Consider the following 18,092-nt stretch of genomic DNA (forward strand, 5'->3'; position numbering starts at 1 on the left):
AATCATAAAGTCTGTGAAGATGAAAGAATGGATAAGATGGATTAAGATGTATATGGCAATAAGGAACAGATTTTGGTTTGTTCCTCTTTCCAAAATAAAGTCATTTTATTTCCTACCTTCCAACCTATTAGCTACATTTAAGATCTTACTGTCTGAATAACTTTGTCAAGGCATTCTTTACCTCCTCATTTCTCAGAGTTAATGAGTGGACTCAACATAGGAGTCAGGATACCCTAAAACACTGCCATGTTTTTGTCTATAGACAAAGTAGATGATGGACGCATGTAGGTAAACATACAGGGCACGAAGAACACGGCAACAGCCGTGAAGTGGGCCCCGCAGGTGGAGAGGGCTCTGCGCCTCCCCTCTGCACTGTGGGACCTCAAGGAGCGCAGGATGATGGGGTAGGAGGCAGCCAGCAGGAGGAAGTTCAGCAGGCAGCTCACGCCGCTGTTGGCCACCACCAGCAGGCCGATGACAGAGGTGTCGGTGCAGGCAAGTTCCAGCAAGGGGTACAAGTCACAGACAAAGTGATTGATCACGTGAGGCCCGCAGAAGGGCAACTGCAGGACCAGCAGGAGCTGAGCCAGGGAGTGCAGGAAGCCCCCCAGCCAAGCCAGCCCCACCAGCAGGGCACAGAGATGCCGGGTCATGACGGCCATGTAGTGCAGGGGCTTGCAGATGGCCACATAGTGGTCATAGGCCATCACCGTGAGCAGGATGATCTCAGCACCTTCAAAAACATGAGCTCCAGAGAGCTGAGCCATGCAGCCCTTATAGGAGATGGCTCTCACCTCCTGCAAGGAGTCAGCTATGAGTCTAGGGGCCGTAGAAGACGAATAACAGGTATCAGTAAAGGACAGGTTGGCCAGGAAAATATACACAGGGGAAACCAGGGTGGGCCTAAAGGTGATGGTGATCACGATGAGAATATTGCCACAAGCTGTGATCCCATATATGGTCAAAAAGGCCACAAAGAGAACTCTTTGTGCTTCTGGGTTCTGTGAGAGTCCCAGCATGAAAAATTCTGTGACATTGTATGGTATTTCCATAGAGTCCAAGGACACTGAGGATGCAAGTCCAGTATTGCCTATAAAGTCAAGAGAGAAACAAAATGTTACAAGATTTCCTTTAACCAAACCCACTTCTTTTTACCCCTCTTAACCCTTTCTGTTCCAAAATTTGTGTACCAGTTCATCCTGTTAACGACAAAATGTAAGCATGTCTGTTAACTTTAGCATCACTGGGTAATAGATACCTAAGTTATTGTATGAAAATAATTATTTAATTATCTAGAATTTATTTTGTTAAGTGGAACATTTGGTGGACATCGATTTTCTAACTTGACCAGAGAACATCTCTGACAGTTTTCAGCAGGGTTCCACATAGATACAATGGCTCTCAAGAAACCCATGAATACTCAGGATCTTCTGAAATCTCTGCATGCATAGTTCATACCCTCTGAAGTAACTCTTTCTTCTTTGCAGTGAGGTTTGCTACATTTTCTGTTGTGCTTCCAATAGTAACAGAAATTGATGCAAAGTAAACTGAAGTAGAGTAGGGAGACGTCCCAGTTCTCTGTTTCTCTGCTTGTTCATTTACTCCCACTTCTGCCTCTGCTGCGGGCAGTATCATGTATTAGTTAAATTACTCTTCCCCCCTGCTTCACACATTATATGCATGTCTGGGCTTTACTTTCTCTGGACCTGGTGAAATCCTTCTAGTTAAAGGCTTCCAGTCCTCCTACAGTCTACAGGGATGAGTCAAAGTTAAAAAAAAAGTGACCAGCAGTGAAAGATTCTATGATTATCCACCTATTCACTACATAAAGGAAGCTACAGGAGGAGGAAGAAGAGATACTCTGTCTTAACCAATGTCCTTGTAAATTATAATCTCATCTGACAAAATATTCCTACTCATGCTTTATTCTCCTAATTATATTAAGGAAATGTCTGTGCTAGTCTAAGTTTTGATTAAACAAAAACTGTCACTCATTCTACCCACCAACCATCTATTATTTTCCTGGAAACATAAATCTTCTTAAAGTAACTAAATCTCCCAACTTGCTGAGGATTTGATGCTCAGTATGATATGAATGAAAGGAGAATCACTGAGTGTCAGAGGAAGAGACGTGCAAATCTAAGAAATGCTGGAGAGAAGATTCTTGTGTTGATCAGGAAGCCGCACACTTTCTTTCTAAGCCTGGTTACAAAGGCAAATACAGTTTCTGCAGGAAACAAATCTGACTGCGACCTTTTCAGAGGAGGACATTATGGCCAAGAGTGTATGGCCACCTGTGTAACAGTCTTTGCAAGCACTGTCCTAAGTGCTTTAAATATATAAGCTCATTTATATATTATATAAGCTCATAACATCCCCATAAGATAGATTATTATTTTTCTCCTCATTTCTTCAGAGGAAGAAAGGGAGAGGCACATTTAGAAACTTACAGAAGCATACTCAGCTAATAAGTTGCAGAGTTAAGACTTGCACCCAGGCAGTTCTGCTATAGAACTGTGGGCTTCACCGTAGTATCCTGACACATAAACTCACTTAAGTTTGAATATTTCCAGTACCATTTATTTTCCGTGTAATCATGGACAGTTTCTCAAAGCCTCAATGTTCTTATCTATAAAATGAAAATAAGAGTAGCTACGCCCTGAGTCTGCAAAGAGTGGTCAATGAAAACAGTGCATGTAAGTGTTTGTACAGAGCCTGGATATGATAACCACTCCAGCAATGGTATCGCTGAGGTCACCGTCATCAATGCCATGGACAACAACTTACATTTACTGCATCTGAGGGCACAAGTATGTCATCAGGTGTTTTGTCTTCGTTTTTGTTCTTTTACATCCTAACATCGTGAAATGGTGGGCCTGGGCGAGTTATTAAAGGGTCACCTAGATCAGCTCCAAGCATATCAACGCAAATATCACTGTTTCATGTGCTTAAACTCCTGCATGAGATTAAAGTTGCTTTTCTCATTTAGGCAGATCTCAGACTGGGGAAGTACTGTTGATTGCAGGAATGCATCTGAGCTGAAAGTTTCTTAGACTAGTATTAGGAGTAAACCCCAAAGGGCATCATTCATTCATAAGCAGCTGAGAATTTGTTCCATTGTCCATTTCCCTCTTATTTCCTGAAAAACCCTACGGCATTTAAAACCACCCTTTCCAGTTGGCTCTGTTTTAAAGGTAGTGGATTTAAGACTCAGAAAGATGCGGTGCAGACTGTCCGAAGTTGAACTGATGGTTCGTGGTGGAGGTGCAGCTGGAACCCAGGTCACTCGACACTCCAGGCTCTGTGCTTTCCAACATCACCACCCGCTTCCAATATCTACTTTCTCTATCATTGACAAGACATGCTGTGGCTCACGTTAGGGAGAAAAGCCTTGAAACGAAATAGCTGGCTTGTCGTCCCTGCTTTCTACTAACAATGCTCTCAACATGGTCTCAGAAACACTTTCTCTTGCCACTGAAAAAGGTGACTTATAAGGTGGGTGTGATAACACGGTGATTATCACTGCTAGGTTTCTCTGAAGACTAATGCTCTCCCCGCAGCATCACTTGCTGAAACAGTTCTGGGGCTTGGTTTTGCCTCATTCACAGGTTAGAACACAATGTGGTGTCATCGTTAATTAATCCCTTTGAATGCAGTTTTGGTCTCACAAGGAAGAGACTTTCACCTTACTTCCTAAAAGTGCCCAGTGTCCTTCTAGTGTCTAGAGAGAGTCCACAAGATGTCAGGAGGAAAAGGGAGTTAGGATATTTCAGGAACAGATATTGGAGGGTTAGTGTCTTTAGGAAAATTGCTGACTGGACAGCAAGGACAAAAATTAATAGCATTTACTGATCATCTTCGAGTTCTAAGTGCAGGTGCTAGGCGCTTTCACATATAGTATCCTTTGTCGTTTACTCCCTAAGTTGTGTCTGACTCTTTGCGACCCCACGGACTGTAATCCACAGGCTCCTCTGTCCATGGAATTCTCCAGGCAAGAATACTGGAGTGGTTTGCCATTTCCTTCTCCAGGGGATTTCCCCAACCCAGGGATCGAACCCAGGTCTCCTGCATTGCATGTGACTCCTTACTGCTGAGCCACCGGGGAGGCCATATATTACACAAAACAATGTTAAATAAATATCAACATTACTGTACTTACTGGGCTTTAATAAGAATTAAATAGCAAAAGAAAAGCTCTTTGCACAGAGTAAACACACAAATAAGAAAAACTGTCATAATTATCTTTTTTACACTAGCATTGATTTTTTGATGTTTACCCCATCCTAAGGGTAGGTTCACCATTATGTTCAAATAAAGAAATATTTTAGACAGAGGTTTTCTCAGCTTGAGGCTTAAAGAAAGTCATAAATTAAGGTCAGAAATCTGTTGCCTCCCAAACACATAGAATGAGTGCTCAGGTCAAGACTTTATTCACAGAAAGGGCTCAGTAAACAGCTGTTGTCGTCAGCGTTACCAGTATCATCGTCACCCTCATCACCTTTTTTCCTACATCATCCTGTGACATTCCATGTTTCTTGGGAACTACAACTAGATGTTTAAAAGATAATTTTGAGTTTTTAAATACACAGTTGCTTATATATATATTGTTTTCAAAATAATCACTCATTATGACAAAATATCTATTGTTTAAAGCCTTTATAAATACAGCGAGAGCTAACCTGATAATAAAAGCTTAAGAAGACTAGAAATGCAATGCTGGCATCAGCTTATGTTCAAATTCCTGGTTGGGAACTCTCCTGAAAACAAGTTTCTGAAGTCTTCTCCATAAATCACAAACTCTGTGCAGAGATGGATCTCTTGGTCTCTCCAACTGAGCTCTCCCTTTTTCTCTTTCTTCCAGAGGATGGAAACAGGATAAAAGGATTCATTACCAGTGAGAGCTTCTGAAATAAGTGCTGCTCAAGCTTCCCTGGTAGCTCAGCTGGTAAAGAATCCGCCTGCAACGCAGGAGACCCTGGTTTGATTCCTGGGTTGGGAAGACCCACTGGAGAATGGATAGGCTCCCCACTCTGGTATTCTTGGGCTTCCCTGGTGGTTCAGCCAATAAAGAAGCCACCTGAAATGTGGGACACATGGGTTTGATCGCTGGGTTGGGAAGATCCCCTGGAGGAGGGTACTGGCTACCCATTCCAGTATTCTGGCCTGGAGAATTCCATGAACTGTATAGTCCATGGGGTCGCAAAGAGTCAGACATGACTGAGTGACTTTCACTTTCAAACATCTCATAGTTGATCCCACCGACTCTCCCATTTGTCACTACAGAGATGTTTAAATGCAGTTTAATCCCAGAATAGGGAGTTGGTGAGGCACTCGCTCTCAACATTCAGAGAACTTTTTATTGGCTGAGATGACACATTTTGGAGTGAAGTGAGGCTGGGATGGACGTTTGGTCTCCCTACCATCCTGGTTAGTGAATAACAGTAGCGGTGCTCTTGGGCTCCTCTGGTAGGAACCACTGTTCCCAGCATAGTTTATGCTCTTGTGGAATCTCTGAAAGTTGAAACGAAGTCTGAGCAATTTTTTTTTCTCATTTATTTTTATTAGCTGGAGGCTAATTACTTTACAATATTGTAGTGGTTTTTGCCATCCATTGACATGAATCAGCCATGGATTTACATGTGTTCCCCATCCTGATCCCCCCGCCCACCTGCCTCCCCATCATCCCTCTGGGTCATCCCAGTGCACCAGCCCTGAGCACTTGTCTCATGCATCCAACCTGTGCTGGTGATCCAAGCAATTTTTGTTAATTTTTAGCTGACTCAGTTTTCCACTTGAAGTCATTTAATCTGCACAATTTAAGGAAGCATGTAATGTTATTTTCCTATTTGTTGTTGTTGCTTAGCTGAGATGTTGTGCCTGACTCTTTGCAGCCCCACGGACTGTAGCCCACCAATGGTCCATGGGATTTCTCAGGCAAGAACACTGGAGTGAGTTGCCAAGTCCTCCTTCTCCAGGGGATCTTCCCAACCCAGGGATCGAACCTGTGTCTCCTGCTTGGCAGGCATTCTTTACTACTGAGCCACCTGGGAAATTCTATTTTCTTCTTATTAAAGATGAAAAAAATAGAAAGGTGAAACAATTTGCTAACATTTACTGGAATAATTAATGCTGGAGACAATAAGAGAAATTAAGCCTATTCGGTCCAAAGCACTTAATCTCTGACTATTTTAGAATCTCTTAGAATTTCATCATGTACATGGTATGGATTCTTTACTCAAGCTCAGATTTGTGATTTTGTGCTGTTCCATGACAGCTCCATGACTTGTTCTTAAATCACTGGAAATTTCCTATAACCACTGTTTTGTCTTCAGAATCTTCTTTTCCTTTGTCTGTGTCTAAAACCAGACTTTAATGTATAGATATTTTCTGCCTTAGCTCTATGGACTTTATTAATTATGTTTATTTTATGCCATCCAATTCTGTTTCTAATTCTTTTTGTAAACTCTTGTATACTACAGGGAATGATGAAATGTAATTTTCAAAAAGTACTTTTGTGTGCAAATGTTATCTTTGTGGGATTGTGATGAGTAAGAATTTCTTTTTATCGCTGTGTTTATTTTATTTATAAACCTCTCAAACCCGGAAAGATCAGGAAAAGCATATAAATGTACTTTTTGAAAATTTATTTCCTATGTTCTGTCCCTTTTTCATGCGTAGTTGTTTTCCCTCTTTTAAAATAAAACTTCACTCTAGCTATGGTGCTGGGTATAACAAGTGTTCAAGAATATTGCTGTTGATCTGTCTCATACCCACAGTCAGGGCAACATTATGACTTTTGTGGACCCTTGGTACTTTTATCCTCTTGGGTCTTCTCCTCCATCAAAATGTTAAAAATTATCTTTTCTGACTGCATTGCTATATAGATGACTATAATCTAAGCTGCATTTGGATTATATGAATTTCTTTCTTTTTGTTGTAAAAGAAATGAAAACACTTCATGGCCTCCTAAGACTATCGTGGGCTCTTGGCACTGTCTCTACTATGGCTTCTGAATACCAACCCTGGCTTACAATGTATGAGCCCCTGGAGATGACTGATCCAGACAGGAGAATCTTCCCAGTTCAATCAATTAAGAAGGGGAGAAAATTTCTGTAAAACATCACTAGATTTTTCTTTTTTTGCCTAAATACTCCACACAAGGTTTATTCATCATCAGTTTTCATAATTTGTCCCCAGAGCTTCTTCATGACGTTTTTCACTTCTGCATTTCTCAGGGTGTAGATTAAAGGGTTCAGCATAGGAGTTATTATGGTGCAAAACACAGTCACAGCTTTGTCAGTGGAAGGCGGTCGTGGGTCTGAGGAAGAGGAATGAACAAGGAACAAAGAATAAGACGACGACTGTGACGTGAGAGGCACAGGGGGACAGGGCCTCGCGACACCCTTCAGAGCTGTGGGTCCTCAGGGAGCACAGGATGACAGCGTAGGAAGCCACCAGCACTGAGAAAGTCAGCAAACACAGTGACCCACTGTTGGCAGAAAGCAGGGGCCCCAGAGTGTGCGTGTCCGTGCAGGCTAGCTCCAGGAGAGGTATTAAATCACACATGAAGTGGTCAGTGACATTGGGGCCACAGAATGGTAACTGAACCAGGAACAAAATCTGGATCCCTCCATGGAGAAAGCCTGAAGCCCCAGCCATTCCAGCCAGGGAAGCACACACAGGCCGACTCATGACGGTCATGTGGTGCAGGGGCTTACCGATGGCTGCACAGCGGCCGTAGGCCATGACAGTCAACAAGACAATCAGCTCCAGCAAAGAAGTGTTCAGCAAAGACCTGAGTCATGCAGCCACTGAAGGATATGGTGTTCTCTCCAGAGACCAAGTCAAAGATCAGCTTGGGTGCTATGGAGGAAGAGTAGAAGCCGTCTATCATGGACAAATAGGACAGAAAATAGTACATGGGAGAACTGAGGGCTGGGCTGGTGAAGATGGTGACTGAGATGAGCAGGTTACCTGCCAATGTGATCAAGTAGATGATTAAAAACACAGCAAATAAGAGTGTCTGCAGTCCTGGATTCTGGGTCAGGCCCAGGAGGATGAATTCTGTTATGTTGCTCATCCTCTCCATCAATTCATCTTGAGTTGTTATTAGCACATGGTTGATCTGAAAAGATCACAGTATTTCTGAGTGATGGTATTTTAAATTTGATAGAAAATATTTCATCGTCTCTTTAGCCCATGTCCCTGGGACTGGTGGAGCTACTCCTTTCACTTACCTCTGATATTTTACAACTAGCTGGAAAGAAGAATGGGAGGAGTTTGAATCTCTCCTGATTCATATAATTTAAATATATTGTGACAATACCTTACAAATACCACAATAAAAGCAAGATTTTTTTAATGAATATTGACATGCAGTTAACTTCTAAATTTTCTTTTTAGCTCTGAATGTCTCACAGATAGCTTTCTTTTGCTCTGGGGGACAAATTTCATTGACAATTCTTTGTAAAATTATATTAATGCTTGTCTATTAGAATGAATATTCATAGGTATATGGACACAATATTTTAAAAATTAACTTTGTATCAGACATGAAAAGTACCAATCAAACCTTACTCATACCAGCTGTGTTCAGTGACCCGTTATTCCTTTTTTTCACATTAATGCACATGCACACGCAGAGGCAGAGCTGCAGATGGAGTTTTTGTCCCTCAAAATGCAAATTCACTCAACAGCCCCGGATGTTGTGTCTGGCTCAGTAAGACATTTATGCTCACTCTTTCCACATCTTTGAATGTGAACATGTAAGTGATACAAAGTTCCCTGAAAAGTTCTCAATATTTATGAAATGAACTTTCTGTGCAATTGTTCTTTCATCGCACATAGAATAATGCTCTGGGTTAGTTATATTACCCTACTCACATCTTGTTATGAAGTGATATAAGTCAAGAAGTTTTCCTGAGTTTCCTATTGACCAGACAAAAATGTTAGGACCACCTGAAATAATACAATTTCCCCTTTTGGAATAAGTTTTATCAATTAAGATGAATTTGAAATTTTCATTACTAATGTAAAAATATTGAATATATATAAGAATGCATTCTTTTTCTTGGGGAGTGAGCCTGTATATAGGTTTTCAAGATAGACTACACATTGTTGAAACCAAGATCATAAGTTATTTTATTCATTATCTTTCTTTTTCTCTTCTTTCCCCAATCCTTGCCAAAACCATAACCATATATTTTTTCCTCAAAAATTTCTGGGCACAGAAGTCAGCATCATGATCTCTCAGGTTTCAGTAAAGATGAGGTAAGATAGTTTAGAGTTTTCAGGAAAGTTTATGCCTGAGCTGTTTTTCTCTCTCCATGACTCCAATTATGGTGACTATGGCCAATCATTCTTCAAAGATTTAACTCACAAATCCTGACTTCAATGTGGTAGCATGGAAGTCATGAAAAGAGGAAAGAATTTTTAATAATTACAGAGATCTTCAGGATCAATCTACTTAGTGAGACATAAATGTTAATCCCAATCTTGTACAAGTGGCTTTAGTGGTTCTCAACATCATCTTGCCTGGGAACATTCCAGACAGTATTTCCTATTGACATTTTCACGTCATTGTGTCCAAATTCATTTTTAGAGAGAAAGGCTAAGTTTCAATTTACAGAATCTAACTACAAATATTATTTCAGTGAAATGAAATTGGCTAAGTTAACCTTCTTAAATTTTGGGGAAAAGAATTAGTTATCACTAACTTGGATCATTTGGTTGTGGATTCCTCAGTTTCTAGATTAAACCCAGACATCGCTTTCTTCCCACCAGGCATTTGCCCCACAGCTGTAGATAGACTGTAAACTAAGGAGGAGGACAGTGGAATTCTTCTGTCTCTAGACAACTCTCCCGTTTTCTGGATTTACTCAGAAAACAAGCTGCTTTAGTTAGGAAACTTTGATAGCTTTCAGATGTAATTTTAACTCATTTTCTGGGTTTAATATGAGATTATAAATGCATCTTCAAAACATATATTATTCAAATGTATACATCAAATTATTCAAATTTGATTCTTCAAAGTAAGAAAAAACTTGTATATGAAATTGTAGAATGTATGTGAAAGTGAAAGTATTAGTCGCTTAGTTGTGTTCAACTCTTTGTGACCCCATGGATTGTAGCCCACCAGGCTCCTCTATCTGTGGAATTCTCCAGACAAGAATACTGGAGTGGGTTGCCATTTCCTCCTCCAGGGGGTCTTCCTGACCCCATGGATCGAGCTCCTTTATTCCTGATTTAAGCCCTTCTTCTAACTCATACTGACCTTGGGAGCAGGGTCTCCTGAATAGACCTTTACCTTGTTGATGCATGGCTCTGTGACTGTTATTTACTTCAAGGTCCTTGTTTGTAATTCTTTCTTCACTGACTCTAGAGAAATGTTTAAATAGAATTTCAAAACAGCTCAGGGCTTGGTAATACATTGACCTCCCAAGTCCTCAGAGGATTAGTAATTGGCTCTGTTGGAATCTTTGCTAAAGCATCAGCCAAGGACTTTTTTTTTGCTCCTGTTTGACTTGCACAAACAACATTAGAGACGAGCTTTAGAAATGCTGTTGAGCTTCGGTTAAAAATATACTTCTGGCTATGGGCTTCCCTGCTGGCTCGGGTGGTGAAGAATCTGCCTGCAATGCAGGAGACGTTGTTGATCCCTGGGTTGGGAAGGTGCCCCGGAGAAGGGAATGGCTATCTACTTCAGTGTTCTTGCCTGGAGAATCCCATGGACAGAGGAGACGTGTGGGCAACAGTCTAGGAGGTTACAGAGTCAGACATGATTGACTCACACACACTTCTGGCTGTAGTTTAGGATGAAACTTAGGTAAGGTAAGTGCAAAGCTTGGTATTAGGATTTTGCTCATTTTGACGTTGGTGACCTTGCCAAAGGACATATGGGGTGATTTTAGGCATAGGTCAGAGTTCAGAGGATGGATTTCTTTCTGAAAACATGAGTGTTTGGTACAATATGGTTAACCTCAGAGTAGAAATGCCAGTCTGGGCCAGATTACCTTTGGACATTGTGACATGTTTATTAGTGACTGACCGAGGAGACTTAAATAGCAGGTTCCCAGCTCCCAATTAAAAAAAAATCAGGGGAGTGGGAAAGACTGAGAGTGAGGGTGGCCGCTAACAAAAACAGCATCATTAACTGTTGAGAACAGAACTGAAAGCATTGCTTCTCTCTCTGTTCTGAACTCCAGGAATGCATCAGTTTGGTTTAAAGTTAAAGGCAGGTGAGAAAGAAACATGATTCTGTGCAGAGTTCCAGCCAGCTCTTCATCACCTTGAAGCTGAGGGAGAGAAGACTGCAGTGGAGCTTCCTTTCGAGTAATTTAAAAGTCATGAACATTTAAACTATCTCTGGGATGAGTACCTAGGTGACAGAGTCTCATGGTGTGTTATAGAGCTTGTAGCTCTGCCACGCACAGAGAGAACCACAGGAATGTATAGTGATTTTACTGCACTCTATGCTTTCTCGGAGTAGCCTTTGAAAAAAGTCACGCTCAGACAAGCACGTGTGTATAAAGATATCCAAAGGGAAAGAATACAAACACTACAGAAAGGATTCTGTTTTATTTTTAATTTTTTTAATTTTTATTTTTTTCCCATTTATTTTTATTAGTTGGAGGCTAATTACTTTACAATATTGTAGTGGCTTTTGCCATACATTGACATGAATCAGCCATGGATTTACATGTCTCACCTACCTTTAACTATAAACCAACTGATGCATTCCTGGAGTTCAGAACAGAGAGAGAAGCAATGCTTTCAGTTCTGTTCTCAACAGTTAATGATGCTGCTTCTGTTAGCGGCCACCCTCACTCTCAGTCTGTCCCACTCCCCTGATTTTTTTAATTGTCATAAAACACATATAAAATGAAATTTACCATTTTAAATACACACTTGAGTGGCATTAAATACCTCCACATTGTTGTGCAAACACCTCACCAACCATCTTCATAATGTTTCACCTTCTCAGACTGAAACTCCATATTCATTAAATAATTATTTATCATTCCTCCCTCCCCTCACGTCCTAGACATCATTATATAATTTTTTTTCATGAGGGTCTGCTACTGCTGCTAAGTCACTTCAGTCGTGTCTGACTCTGTGGGAGCCCATAGACGGCAGCCCACCAGGTTCCCCTATTCCTGGGATTCTCCAGGCAAGAACACTGGAGTGGGTTGCCATTACCTTCTCCAATGCATGAAAGTGAAAAGTGAAAGTGAAGTTGCTCAGTCACGCAGGACTCTTAGCAACCCCATGGACTGCAGCCTACCAGGCTCCTCCATCCATGGGATTTTCCAGGCAAGAGTACTGGAGTGGGGTGCCATTGCCTTCTCCCATGAGGGTCTAGGTGTCAATATATCATAATCTGTTTGGGAAAATAGAGGTTTGTTTCTATGATGGGGAATCTTGAGGACATAAAGGATTATGCTTATGTGCAGAAGTGACTAAGAAAATCACATTCAGCCAAACTTCTTTGTAGAATACCCCTGTATGAAAATGAAGAAAAACACTGTAAGTAGGAGAGCTTTGCTTCTGTTTCCTCTTTTTCAGACTCTGATGTGGAGTTAATTGCAACCTTGCCACCAGTCATCTGGAGTGATGTAATTCACTGGGCATTTTGAGTTCAGGATGTTTCTCTACCTAAGGAATGGATCAGGAGTAGGAATGGTTATGCTCCCTACCCACAGAACCATGCCCTATTGAGAGGCTGTCTTTGAGGAAAATGTCAGAGTCCTTGGGAATTTAGAGAAACAGTTATTCACATAAGTAGAACATGGATTCCATCAGCCTGACTGGTTGGTGGGGGTTTTGTCCTGGGAGGAGGATGCCAGCAGACACAGGATGACTGACCCATAGTGGGACCTTCCTAGCAATGACACAGAATAACTACAATTCTGATTGATCATTGATTTCAAGAAGACAAGAAGGAAACTGCTTTTGTAATCATCCCTATTTTTTTTTTCTTCTGGAACACAATCCCTTAGATTTATCAAGACCCAGACACACTGAGAGATAGTGAGGGACAGGGAGGCCAGGGGTACTTCAAGTCAGTCCATGGGGTCTCAAAGAGGGGGGCGTGACTTCGTGACTGAACAACAGCACGGATACTTGAGTGTGATCTGATAGTTGATAGAACAGTGAAATCATGCAAAGAGATTGCGAATTCAATAGGAAGAGCTGGTCTCCTAATTTATAGAAGGAAGGATGTATTGGAAAGGGAAATAAGCTAACAATTAGAATTTGGTGGGAGAGGGAGAGTAGGGATGAGGTTAGGAATAACTGAGGAGGGACTTAAGTGATCACATAGATTGGAGCCAAAGGTACTGTTTCCTTGTTTTGACGCCAGATTGCGTGTGAATGGGGGTTTAGTTAGAGCATAAAGATTAATGACCAAAGGTTAAAATTTTGATAGTTAGCAAACTAAGATTTCTAAGAAGAGAGAAGGCAGTTGCATGCAGAACACACATAGCTACATTAAAACTAAATAGGAACCCTTGCATATCTATTAATAGCTCACAATAGAGGGCAAAAAGGTGATATGGATACAATAATTGATGAGGAGGCTTGAGATTAAGAGAAAGATTCTGTTTTGGTCCCAGTTTTTCCTGAGAAGTAGGGAGCATAGCATCCTCCTGAGATACATGGAAATTTTGTGGGGATAAAGTTTATAGGAGATCAGTGAAAATTTAGAACATATACTAAAAAGAATGTGTGGGAAGAAGGAACTGTTTGGAACAGCCAGAACATTTGCTCAAGAAGTTTTGAAGATGTAATTTCAAGAAGTTGAAATTTTTGTTGTCCTTCCTAGTTAATAATGGGCTCCCCAGGTGGCTCAGTGGTAGAGAATCTCCCTGTCGATGCAGGAGCTGCAGGAGACTCAGGTTAGATCCCTGGGTAGGGAAGATCCCTTGGAGGAAGAAATGGCCATCTACTTGAGTATTTTTGCCCGGAAAATCCCACTGACATAGGAGCCTGGAGGGCTACAGTCAGCCCATGGGGTCACATATAGTCAGACATGACTGACCGACTGAGAAGCAATACCTAGTTAATAATTTTCTTCAAGATTGCCTTATATCTCAGGTGGAGGGAAAGACATGTATGAACATGTGGTTTAGATACTTCAGTTACTGTAGTGCATTTAGTTCAGTTCAGTTCAGTCGCTCAGTTGTGTCCGACTCTTTGCGATCCCATGAACTGCAGCACACCAGGCCTCCCTGTCCATCACCAACTCCCAGAGTCCACCCAAACTCATGTCCATTGAGTCGGTGATGCCATCCAGCCATCTCATCCTCTGTCAGTCGTCCCCTTCTTCTCCTGCCCTCAATCTTTCCCAACATCAGGGTCTTTTCAAATGAGTCAGCTCTTCTCATGAGGTGGCCAAAATATTGGAGCTTCAGCTTCAACATCAGTCCTTCCAAAGAACACCCAGGACTGATCTCCTTTAGGATGGACTGGTTGGATCTCTTTGCAGTCCAAGGGACTCTCAAGAGTCTTCTCCAACACCACAGTTCAAAAGCATCAATTCTTCTGTGCTCAGCTTTCTTGATAGTCCAACTCTCACATCCACACATGACCAATGAAGCAAAAATGCTCTATTTGGACTTGTTTTTGTAAAGATTGCCATTTATTCATTCTGTGTTTTGAGAGCGAAGATAACTGCAAAAGTGATGGAAACTTTTTCTCTCCTTGATATTTATAAGTCTTTTAAAAGATGAAAGGAGTCAAGGCAACTGGTCAGGAAGGATCATTTTGCTGTGGCAACAAATGAATCCTGAATTCTCAGCGGCTTAACACTTCAACTTTCATGTTGTGTTCAGGCCTAATTCACTGAGAGATAGTTGCTCCTCTAGGACAGCCCTCTTCCAGATAGCTATGGGTTGACACAGCTTGCTTCACTGGGTGGCCCTGCCATCTCAGCGTGTGTCTTCCAGGCTTGCTGCAGCAGGAAAAAAAGAAACAGAAATAGTCCTGGCGAGGAACATACTGACTTCTCAATGTTTAAGCCTAACTGTGACACATATTACTTCCTGTTTAAAAACAAAGGGGCTGGAAAATATGGTAGTAACATATGGATTCTTAGTGATCAGCAAATGGATTGGTAACACTTGAAAAAAAAAAAAAAACAATCTCCCATTTCAGGGGTTTCCCAGATGGTGCCGTGGTAAAGGAGACATAGAGACGTGGGTTCAATCACTAGGTCAGGAATATCCCCTGGGGAAGGGAATGGCAACCCACTCCAGTATTCTAGACTGGAAAATCCCATGGACAGAGGAGTCTGGCGGACTGCAGTCCATGGAGTCAGAGTCAGACATGACTGAGTGTCTCCCATTTAGAATAAATTACTTACTAAACCATTGAAGATTAATGTATATGCAATGAACACCTTAGGTATGCCTATGGAGTCATTTGGATTAATTCAAGTCCTTCTGAAGGTAGACGTAACTTTGATGGATTTGCAAAACTTGAGTCCTGGCCCCAGTTTGGATCCCTTTCTTTTATTGGGATTATTTCCTTTAAACTTGCACTGTGTCTATATCTCAAATTATTTTTCATCTCATTGGTTTACAATTGGTCTAAAATTTTCCATTCAAATTTGAATGTGCATGCTTTCTGACTTGATTATTTACCTCTCACCAACTTAATTTTTGTTTGTACAGGATACTTTTCTATCCATTAGCTAAAGCACAAATCAGTCCCCCCAAAACTATTTGGATATCTTTTACAAAAACAGCGCTCCACAAAACTCTGCCTGGGAAATTGTGTGCAAGATAGCTCTACAGTTGTGCCTAGAAGAATTTTATATCCCTTCTTGGCTTTAGACATAGATCATAATTCATTTTGATAAGAGCCCAGATTACACTGTAAAGGGTGCCCCTGGAATTGTGCAGCACTTGGTACTATTTTGGAATGAGTCCTGCCTTTATGTCACTCTCATTTCTCAAAACTCATTCATTTCTCACTGGTCATCATCTCTCACAATAATAACTCTACCTTGCCTACAGTACTAAAACTACTCATTTAAAAAAATATATGTGGTCGTTAGGACTTATTGTTTATTTAAATATTGTGGTTGTTAGGACTTATTTTAATTATTTGGCCTATTGGTTATATACTGTATATCTGAAGCTTTACAGAGAATCGTTCTACTGAAAACAGTAACTCAAAGTTTTTCCAGCCTCTGTGATTCTTTAAGTTGATTAACAATGCCCCTTTGAGGGCTTTCCTGGTGGTCCAGTGAAGAATCCACCTGCCATTGCAGGGGATACGGTTCAGTCTCTGATCCAGGAAGATCCCACATGCTGAGAAGCAACTAAACCTGTGAGCCACAACTGCAGAAGCCCACGCACCACGACTACTGAAGCCCTGACACCTAGAGCCCGTGCTCTGAAATTAAGAAGCAGCTGTGATGATAAGCCTGAACACATCAACTAGAGAGACGCCCTCGCTCACTGCTACAAGAGAAAGCCCGCATGCTGCAACGAAGACTCGGTGTAGCAAAAAAAAAACCAAAAAAACAAAAAACCCTGAAAAAGTAAGATTAAAAAGTAATTTTTTAAAAAACAACATCCTTTGATTAGTAGTACTTTATAGAAGCAAATAAGTTTCTAATTGAAGAGCTTTCGTCATCATTTAATCAAATCTTGATATTTTATGAAAGATGAACCATTAAAGATTCCAGAAAGCAAGGGGGTGAATAATATACTTAAAGTCACATATTTTAACTTCAGAATCATTTTCCTTTCTATTAGTCACTCTTGTCCTTAAGATATGAATAGATTTTATTTCTCTACTCACAAAAATTTTTACCCAAGGTTACTCTTTGGCTCCAGAGCATCTTCATGGCATTTTCACCTCTGAGTTTCTGAGGGTGTAGATTAAAGTGTTTAACATGGGTGTTACCATGGTATAAAGCACAGCCAGCGCTTTATCAATAGGGAAGGTGGTCATGGGCCGAAGGTACACGAACATACAGGCTACAAAGAACAGGACCGCTACAGCAACATGGGAAGTGCAAGTGGAGGGAGCTTTCTGCTGCTCTGCAGTGCTGTGTGTTCTTAGAAAGCAGAGGATGAGAACATAGGAGGTGATAAGAATAGAAAAGATGAGCATACTCATCAGCCCCCTGTTGGCAGCAACAAAAAGACCAAAGACGTGAGTGGCAGTGCAGGAGAGTTCAGCAGAGGGAAAAGGTCACAGATGAAATGGTCAATGACGCTGGGGCCACAGAAGGACAACCAGACTCTAAAAATAATTTGAAACAGAGCGTGAGGAAATCCTCCGGCCCGGGCCATGGCCACCAGGAGGCCACACACGCGCCTGTTCACTGTGATGGCGCACTGCAGGGGCTTGCAGAGGCCACGTAGCGGTCACAGGCCCTCACCACGAGCAAGAGGATCTCAACTCCTCCAAAGAAACGCTCTGCAAAGAGCTGAGTCATACACCCACTGAGGGAGATGGCTTTCTTTTGAGCAAGTAAGTCAAATATCATTTTGGGGGCCATGGTAGAAGAGTAGCAGCAGTCTATGAAGGACAAGAAAGACAGGAAAAAATACATGGGGGAACCTAAGACTCTGCTAGTGGCGACTGTCACAGTGATGAATAGGTTGCCTGCCACAGTGAGAAAGCAGAGGAGGGTAAACAGAGCGAACAGGAGCTTCTGTACCTCTGGGCTCTGTGTCAGGCCAAGCAGGAGGAATTCCGTCACATTGTTCATTTGCTCCCGGAGTCCAGTCTGGCGTTCAGATAACCGATTTCCCTGAGAATAGCACAGGGATCACAATTGTGAGGATCAATTTAGACCAATCCCAGTATGTTTTCTCAGAATTATTTTTTGTAAGAAAAACATGAGGCAGATAAACCCAAGACTTAAAGTTGGGCCACATTATTATTAGCCACAAAATGAACACATAACTGTCTTCTCTCTCACACACCCCCACTCACCCACACATGCACATACACATTCATGTACACAAATGCAGTTTTATCACTGTTGACATTCCAGTCATCTTCCTACAAGTGTACATTGATGGGTATTCCCCCCCAAATGCTCATGTATTTTCTCCTGTAGGAAGAGGAAT

General features: G+C 41.5%; 1 protein-coding gene and 2 pseudogenes across 1 annotated transcript; all 3 read right to left on the bottom strand.

Annotated features, from left to right (window-relative positions):
- Positions 1-233: 233 nt before the first annotated feature.
- LOC122707866 (olfactory receptor 4C3-like) lies at positions 234-1,052 on the bottom strand. The gene has a single exon (XM_043923854.1). The coding sequence runs from the start codon at positions 1,050-1,052 to the stop codon at positions 234-236; it is 819 nt and encodes a 272-aa protein (XP_043779789.1).
- Positions 1,053-7,163: 6,111 nt separating this feature from the next.
- LOC122707930 lies at positions 7,164-8,080 on the bottom strand (annotated as a pseudogene).
- An 8,721-nt stretch (positions 8,081-16,801) lies between these two features.
- On the bottom strand, positions 16,802-17,808 carry LOC122702632 (annotated as a pseudogene).
- Positions 17,809-18,092: the final 284 nt, after the last annotated feature.

The sequence above is a fragment of the Cervus elaphus genome, chromosome 1 (assembly GCF_910594005.1).
Source record: "Cervus elaphus chromosome 1, mCerEla1.1, whole genome shotgun sequence".
Classification (NCBI taxonomy): Eukaryota; Metazoa; Chordata; class Mammalia; order Artiodactyla; family Cervidae; genus Cervus; species Cervus elaphus.